The sequence below is a fragment of the Cebus imitator genome, unplaced genomic scaffold (assembly GCF_001604975.1).
Source record: "Cebus imitator isolate Cc_AM_T3 unplaced genomic scaffold, Cebus_imitator-1.0 Scaffold41, whole genome shotgun sequence".
Taxonomy (NCBI): domain Eukaryota; kingdom Metazoa; phylum Chordata; class Mammalia; order Primates; family Cebidae; genus Cebus; species Cebus imitator.
The window spans coordinates 4,044,168-4,052,978 of NW_016107356.1; the positions used below are offsets into that span (position 1 = coordinate 4,044,168).

General features: G+C 47.3%; 1 protein-coding gene across 4 annotated transcripts in view; it reads left to right on the forward strand.

Moving 5' to 3' along the window:
• ITSN1 (intersectin 1) overlaps positions 1-8,811 on the forward strand; it is a 243,004-nt gene that overhangs the window by 207,495 nt on the left and 26,698 nt on the right. For all 4 annotated transcript variants that reach the window (XM_017526161.2, XM_017526162.2, XM_017526163.2 and 1 more), the window contains 2 exons: positions 3,433-3,616; positions 5,500-5,598. In XM_017526161.2, coding sequence (XP_017381650.1) covers positions 3,433-3,616; positions 5,500-5,598 — 283 coding nt within the window. The remainder of the gene's footprint in view (positions 1-3,432; positions 3,617-5,499; positions 5,599-8,811) is intronic.

Below are 8,811 nucleotides of genomic sequence, written 5' to 3' on the forward strand. Positions count from 1 at the left end.
AAATGATAGCAGAAGGGAAGCAGAAGTGAGGTAAGGGGCCAACCCAGGTGTGGTGAACTGTTTTTTTATCAAGAGCCTTTCCTGTCCCCTTGCTGGAAAAATAAAAAAGAAAAGAAAAAGAAAAAAAAGTGCTTGTTCCAAAAAAGTGGTTTTCTTAAATATTTGTTATAAGTAAAATTTCAATGCCGCAAAAGAAATAGCACTCAAATAAATCCTCTCCGCAGTTTATTTCTGTAGAGGGGTGCAGCTACAGATGGAGCAATTGAGGACCACACATTTGGACAAGGGAGGCAAAGGGGTACTTATGCCTGATGGGGGTCATCCCTACCACTGTGCTGTTCCCCTATTGGCTAGGGTTAGACTGCACAAGCTAGACTAATCCCAATTGGCTATTTTAAAGAGAGCAGGGGTCCAAGCTGGAGTGGCAGGGTGGGTGGTTTTGGCAGGAAGGACAGTTACGGGTGGGTCAGAGCAGGTAGCCAGGGGTCACCTAGGTCAAAGAAGGTGACCGGAGCAGGTGACTGGAGCAGGTGACGGGGATGAGTCAGGACAGAGCCGGGGGCCAGGGGAACAGATGTGAACTACTGATTAGAACTGGTGGAGAAGGTTGTTTACTGGAACTACAAGGAAGTTAAACTTTAAAACAGAGAATTAAAGAATAAGAGAGCTGAACACACTGACTCTTTGAAGATAGTTGACACATCTTTTTAACTAAAGAAGAATGGATTCCATTTGATCTTGTTTAAGCAGAAAATGAAGGAAAAATAAAAAATAAAAATCAGTTTTGGGTGGTAAAGACAGATGATGAGAAAGAAGAAGAAAAGGACATGGGGCTGGGAGAATAAGACGGAAGGAGGGAGGGCATGGAGCAGAGGTGGGAAGTACAGAGGCTGAGGCTGGGGCCAGCAGGGAAAGGCCTGAGGGTGAGATGGGAGGGGCAGGGCAGCTGCATCTGGGAAGATGGGGGGCAGCTGTGGCAGGAGGTGGGTTGGGGCCCCTGAGGCTATGGTTCCAACCGTGGGCTCTGGAGTCAGACCTGGGTTCCCAGGTTACCTCTGCCACCTATTAGCTCGGCGACTTTGGTCAGGTCATTCAATTTCTGTGTGCCTCAGTTTCCCCTACAGGAAATGGGGGTAATAATATATCTAAAGCTGTGTTTGACACATAGGAAGCATTCACACATGCTAGCACCATGACTGTCCACTTGGTCTGCAGACTTCAGAGGGTTAGGGACACTCATGTGTCAGCAAACACTGAATGGTCTTTGAAATGTTCATTAGCCAGTCGATTGCCTTTTGCAGTCAGTTCAAGGCCTCTCATCTATAAATCTTTCTAGGAGAATGCCGATCAGCTCATCACAAGGCAGAGTACTCTTGGGGTGGCTGCAGCAGCTGAGTCACATGACCCCTGGGCATGTAACACCCTCCAGTCCTCATAAGTCTTTGCCTATGCAGTAGATCATCCTGGATGAAGACCCACAGCTGAACATAATAGGTGCCTAGTCCATAGTAAATCAGGCCTTAATTTTAGGCCCGTCTGCCGGTTGGGCAACTCCAGTCTACAAGTGTGGGTCTGCAGAACCCAGGAACTAATTCCTCAAGACAATCACTGTCTGTAGACGATCTTTCTTCTTTTCCTTTTTTCTTGTCTCCCTCATCCTTTAAGAAAAAGCAGGCCAGGATGGTGGCTCACACATGTAATCTCAGCACTTTGGGAGGCCAAGGCAGGTGGTTCACTTGAGGTCAGGAGTTCGAGACCAGCCTGGCCAACATGGCAAAACCTCATCTCTACTGAAAATACAAAAATTAGCGGGTGTGGTGGCAGGTGCCTGTAGTTCCAGTCACTCGGGAGACTGAGACAGAGGTTGCAGTGAGCTGGGAGTGCACCACCGTACTCCAGCCTGGGCCACAGAATAAGACTCTGTCTCAAACAAAACAAAACAGGAGAAGGAAAGGGTGACAGTACATTTTACTCCAAAAACGACTCCTCATAGGAAAATGATGATATGATGGAATTTCTTCCTGTTTCCATTCATGGCAAGTTTATAACATGGCTATTCAGGGCTCTCATCCCCTCAAATTATTGTCGACATCACCCTTGAGCACATTTCTGCACCGTTCGGGTATTTCACACCAACCCCTCAATGGGGCAGTGGCCCTTGGGCCATTCTGAGAACACCAAGCTGCCACCGCTCCCCACACCCCAGGCACCCGGTGCTGATCTGCCGGTTAGGGAATCCACTTCAGGTGGAATTGCTGACTGCTCACACCATGTCATTGATGGTCCCTAAGTTTCTCTCCTTGGCTTGCCAGTCCAAGGGATTTTATTGTAGCCAAAAATGTGGGAGAAAGAAAAGAAAGTGATCTGAAGTTTTTAAAGCCTAAAATAAATATTACAGAGCTTCCTTGGAATTCGATAGCCCGCCCCATACCTCAAAGGCTTCTCCTGCATGACCATGGAGGCAGCCAAAGGAATTAAATAGGGACAGCCTCCCAGCCTCGTGTTAAAACCATAGGTCACACCGTTTTGTTCCATCTACCCATTCATCCACCCATGATCATAACGAGGAGAGCCGAACACATTCATCGCCTCATGTTGTGGTCCTGCCATATAGTACATTGCTGTCCTTACTGTGTATAAGCTCAGTGCCGTGCCCTTCTTCCAGATGCTGGTGTTAAGGGTTGAAGTTAGAAGAGTGGAAGCACAGTCCTAGTTACCATAGCTCTGAGCACTCACACTGCGGGCAGACCCCAGAACAAATACTTCCCAGTCCTGTCATCACCTTTCCTGGATTCCAGGATATACATTTTTTTTTTTTTTTTGGTTCATTGGCCCATTATCATAATAATAGATCTCTTTTCTGAACTCCTGTTAATTCAGTTAACTTAGCTCCAGCAATGAAGCAGTGAATGACAGAAATAGTTCAAACGGTCGTTTATGCCTGGCTTTTGCCGAATCTAGTGGGATTATTTTGCCAAGGCAGTTGTCTTGCCGTCTTCATTATGTTTTTAGTCCAAAACCGCCTTCCTGTCCTCTGGCAGTAGCAACTTCTGTTGGGCAGAAGTGCCTCCTGGAAATAGGGTGGGTGCTCAGGCCACATCAGCCAGGGGCTTTCACCACCGATAATCTGCATAGTGAGACATTGACACAGGGGACCTGTCTGGGTTGTTAAAGAAAAAACTCCATATTTCTACACAAGAAAACAAAAATTGTGGCAAACAGCCACTCTGCCAAAGAAAAATGCTCTGGTGCTACCTCTCTGTAGCCCTAGACTCGTTCCTGTCTCCATTCCTTGTCTCCCACGTAGATCCTTTAGTGGCCCTTGAGTCTGTGCCCCTCACACACCTTCTGTTTCTGTGCAACCTAGCAGTGTGCCGTGGTGCTGTCAGGCAGCGTGAAGGCGGGGGGCTCACCTCCCGTGTTTCCGTGCAGAGCGCTGAGAGTCCGCAAGAAGATGTCCGGGGAGAAGATGCCTGTGAAGATGATTGGTGACATCCTGAGCGCCCAGCTGCCGCACATGCAGCCCTACATCCGCTTCTGCAGCCGCCAGCTCAACGGGGCTGCCCTGATCCAGCAGAAGACGGACGAGGCCCCAGACTTCAAGGAGTTCGTCAAAGTAAGGATCCAGGCTGTGCAGAGACTGGGCCCCAGAGTGGCAATCATTGGGCAGCTGGATGTGTGAGGGGCTAGTTCAAAAGTCTTCAAGCACGTTCCTGCTCAAGGCCAACAGGGTCTGGGGTCTTGCCTGAGCCGTAGGGGACTGGCACTCCCTGGCAAGTGTGGCTGTCACCAATGGGGTGGGCTTGGAGAGGAGGGGCGAGCCCTGGGCTCCGAAGCTTTGAAGTGTCTTCAAGGGATCTGTTTTCCAGATGCTAGTGGTGTTATTTGGATGCATGTTTAAATCTCATTTTATTTGCAAGGCCCAGGCAGGTCTCAGATTTCCTCTTGTGTTTAATTGCCACATCTTCAGTTCTTTGCCGGTCTCTGCCCTTCACCTGCAGAAGGAATGGCCAGGATTCCCAGTGGCCCATTCATTCCTTTCCCAGTTGGTTCTGCTTGATGGGCTCCAGCCCTAGGCAGCCCATGAGAATCAGTGTGGGATGTCAGGACCTCTTCCTCGGGGGTAGCAGGCATCTGGAGAGTAGGGTGTCCACCAAGGGATGTTTGGGGAGGTAATGCAGATGCTTCTGGAAGACTTGCAGCTCTGGGACTTGGCCTTGGCCAGGGTGGGTCTCTGCTGGCCATGCTGGGCCATTCAAACAGCCCCCATCTCTCCTGGAGAACAAAAGTAGGAAGAACATAAAATCCCTTCTATGAAACAGGTGCCTTTTGATGAGTAAACAGCAAAATAATAACAGGCATATCTTTGGATCTCATGCATTTTGGGGACAGGCCACCTCACCACTCACCTGCCCTAGAATGGTGCTTGTGCAATCACTGTGGTGAGGTACAAGCGTGGCTCCTTCTTGGTCAGGGCCTCACGTGGGCTTGTTGTTTCTGCCCCTCGTGGTGTTTCTCAGCATCAAATGCCTAGACTTGCCAGCCAAGGCACTGGGCACTCTGAGGCCATTCCAAGGGGAGAAAGATTGCTAAGAAGGAGGCCTTGGGTGGATGGAGATGGGAGAGCAGATGCTGGGCTGCTGGGCGCTACGGACCGCCTGGGGTTTTAGCCAAGGGCTGGGCTCTTCCTGGGCCCGGGCGAGATGAGTTCATTGTTGGATGAACTTGAACTTTAGGGAAGTGCTGACACCAGCCCAGGTCAGGGGCCTCCTTGTCCCTCCCTGCCCCTCTCCTCTTCATCTCTCCCGCCTCATCCCAGCAGGAATGTGGCACGTCATTGCCAGCTGTGAGGTGTTACTGGAATGATAGTGTCCACAGCTGGAGTGGGTCCCGGTGCTGACAGTTATCAGGTCTCAGGGCTCCAGTCAATGCAGCTGCCCGTTTCTAAGGCATTAAACTGGACCATAGACTTTGACAGCAAAGTCACCAGACCCTGAGACTGGAGTCTTGACCCCTAATGTCTCAGCTTCTCTCTCTCAGCCCTACCTGGGACTCCCAGAGGCTCCACCTGAAAATAGACAATGAGATTCAGCCCTTACAGCAGCTCTAGGATGTAAGGAGAATTTTTCCTCTAATTGTGCAGTCTCGTGACTCTTGTTCCTGGGGATGTTATAAAGTTTTTGCAGACATCCAGACGAAATATTCTCTGTAAAGCCAGAATCTCATCTCTGTGCGTAAGGAACCACGCATCCTATGGAAGGTATGCTGGGTCTGGCTTCACCCTGCTGGCTGAGTCACATCTGGAGAATGGAGCTCCATTCTCCATCTGGAAAGTGTGTCATCCTGGACTTGTTGGGCCCTTCCAACCCCAGATCTCTCAGTTGTCGTCCAGATAAATGAGATAATGGGTAGGGAGTCCTCACTGACGTTAGCATTGATGTCACTAACTTTGGATTTTGCAAGTTTCTTAAGTACATTTAAAAACATCTCTTATTTCAGAGATTAGCAATGGACCCTCGGTGTAAAGGGATGCCACTCTCTAGTTTTATACTGAAGCCTATGCAACGGGTAACAAGATACCCACTGATCATTAAAAATGTAAGTACCCATCTTGCCTTTTCAAGCAGGGGAATGCTTTCTCTACATTGGAGGGGGTTGGCCGTGGACAAGTTTCCCAGTGAACATACCTGGTAGCTGTTGTGTAGAAAGCACAAGACAACAAGGTGTTGTCAGAGATCTGCCTGGTAACTCAGAAAGAAAAGCTGGTTTACCACACAAAGAGCTGGCCGGGCACGGTGGCTCACGCCTGTAATCCCAGCACTCAGGAGGCCAAGGTGGGCCGATCACTTGAGCCCAGGAGTTTAAGCTTAGCCTGGGCAGCATAACGAGACCCTGTCTCTTTCTAAAAACAAACAAACAAAAAACAGCACTTTGGGAGGCCGAGGCGAGTGGATCACGAGGTCAGGAGATCGAGACCATTCTGGCTCACATGGTGAAACCCCATCTCTATTAAAATACAAAAAATTAGCTGGGCATGGTGGCACGTGCCTGTAGTACCAGCTATGCAGGAGGCTGAGGCAGGAGAATCTCTTGAACCCAGGAGGCAGAGATTGCAGTGAGCCAAGATTGTGCCACTGCACTCCAGCCTAGGCGACAGAGCAAGACTCTGTCTCAAAAAATAAGAACAAAAACAGAAAACCCACGAGAGCTAATACTGCACAGTCTTCAGACGTGTGACCAAGGACCAAGTGACTTTTACCTTGTAAGTCAGGAAATGAGCCCTTAGTCCTTAATTTTTTCATTTTTATTTTTTTCTAAAAGAAAATAACATGGAATCACAGAAACAGTCTGTGGTCTGTGCCTTTCTCCCTTGATTCTTTCTTTCTTTTTTTTTTAAGATGAGGTTTTGCTCTTGTCGCTCAGGCTGGAGTGCAATGGCACGATCTTGGCTCACTGCAACCTCCAGCTCCCGGGTTCAAGCCATTCTCCTGCCTCAGTCTCCCAAATAGATGGATTACAGGCATGCGCCACCACACCTGGCTAATTTNTAGAGACAGGGTTTCTCCATGTTGTCAAGCTGTTCTCAAACTCCCAACCTCAGGTGATCTGCCCGCCTCAGCTTCTCAAAGTACTGGGATTACAGAATTACAGGTGTGAGCCACCGTGCCTGGCTGATTCTTTCTCAAAGACAGGCCCAGTGCCTCTAAGCCTTGGTTTTCTTAGCCGGAAAGAGAAAGAAACATAATGCCCGCAACCTGTCTTCAGAAGGCCATTGTGAGACACTGCTAGTCCATTCTCACACTGCTATAAAGGACTGCCCAAGACTGGGTAATTAATAAGGAAAGAGGTTTAATTGACTCAGTTCCACATGGCTGGGGATGCCTGATTGTAAGGAAACTTAACAATCATGATGGAAGGGGAAGCAAACACATCCTTCTTCACATGATGGCAGGAAGAAGAAGAATGGGAGCCCAGCGAAGGGGGAAACCCCTTATTAAACCAGAGGATCTTGTGAAAACTCATTCACTATCACAATAACAGGGTAGCGGAAACCACTGCAATGATTCAATTATCTCCACCTGGTCTCTCCCACAACATGTGGGAATTATGGGAACTACAATTCAAGATGAGATTTGTGTAGAGACACAGCCAAACCATATCAGACACTGTGTTGATATTAGATGACTGTTCTTCTCCTGTCACTTTGAGAAAGCCAATACCAAAAGAAAAAAGAAAAAAAAAGAACGAAATTAGGGTTTCAGTGTCTCCACCTGTAAAACAAGTGAGCAGACTTAGATGTCCTCTGAGCCTATGCTCATAAAACCACAGGGAGTGTAGCTCCTGGAAAGAGGTTTTAGACCTGGTTCATTTTAATAGAGAATGGTATTTAGAAACTCAGATGTGGGCACTGGTGTGCTCATTGCTGCTGGGGTGTTTTTGCTTTGTGTTCCTCTCAGTGGCAGAGCTGGGAAATATATGAATGTCTTTTCATGCACACATATTTACATATGCCAATGTATATACACATATATTTATATTTATTTCTAGATCCATCTATCCATGTATATTAGAACTCATGAATCCACACCAATACCTCCTATTCTAATCTAGTACTGCAGAGTCTATTCCAGCCTTCCCCTTTTTGCATTTGTAACTCCCTACTCTGTGAAGAGCCTGGCTCTCAGTATCCTCATTGTGTTTCCTTATTTGCTCCATCTTCTTACATGTGACAAATCTCCCTCCCACATAAGCCATCTCCTCTTTCCAGCCCCAGCTCAACTCCACAAAATACACTGTGGATCTTTGGCTGAATTAAATAATTAGTTTTGAAATAAGCTTTCAACCTACTGCTTTCTCTCTTCCAGCACCACAGTTACTGTTTAATTAACTCAGTACTTCTCTTTTTTCTCCCAATGTTTAATTGCAAATTGAAGCAGAAAACAAGCTTTTAAAATAGGTGTTCTAGAGCTAGCCAATGGGAGAAAAACTAAAACAAGAAAAGGACTGAACAGCACAAATATTAAAAAGAGGGGGAAAAAAAAGAACTATCATTATTTGCAGAAGCACTATTGATTACTTCCAGAGCACCCAGAAGAATGAACTGAAAACCAGCTGAACTAAGAAGAGAATTGAAACGTGGTCATCTATGAGATACATATGAAATCCACCAAAGTACTAAGACTAAATATTTTTATGATACTGATGTGGAAAAATTCTTAGCATGATCTCAAAGACAGAAACTTAAAGGATTTAGATCACAGAAACCTAAAAAATACCCAAACTTTCGGCTGAGTGTGGTGGCTCACACCTGTAATCCCAGCACTTTGGGAGACTGAGACAGGTGAATCACTTGAGGTCAGGCGTTCAAGACCAGCCTAGCCAACATGCTGAGACCCTGTCTGTACTAAAAACATGGAAAAAATTAGCTGGGAGTAATGTTGTGTCAGGATCAAGCCCCAGCTGAGGTCCAAGGGAAATGTGTGGACATAGGGCAGGGAGCTGAAAGAACACTTGAGAGACAGCAGGTAGATGGGACATGGCTTTATTCAGCAGCTTTTTCACAGTGTTGGTGTTGCCTTTAGACACCTCACACATAATAGTGGCTTGGAGCCAGGTGATGAGACTCCCATGTTATGGCTACAAAGCTGTGATTATATAATGCGTGGAATTGTGCACTTGCACTCTAATCCTGCTGAGTCATGCAGGATATTTACTTCAGCCTATGTCTGCCTGGCTGCAGCACAGCCATGTTCCTTACATGGTGCTGTAATCCCAGCTACTCGGGAGGCTGAGACAGGAGAATATCTTGAA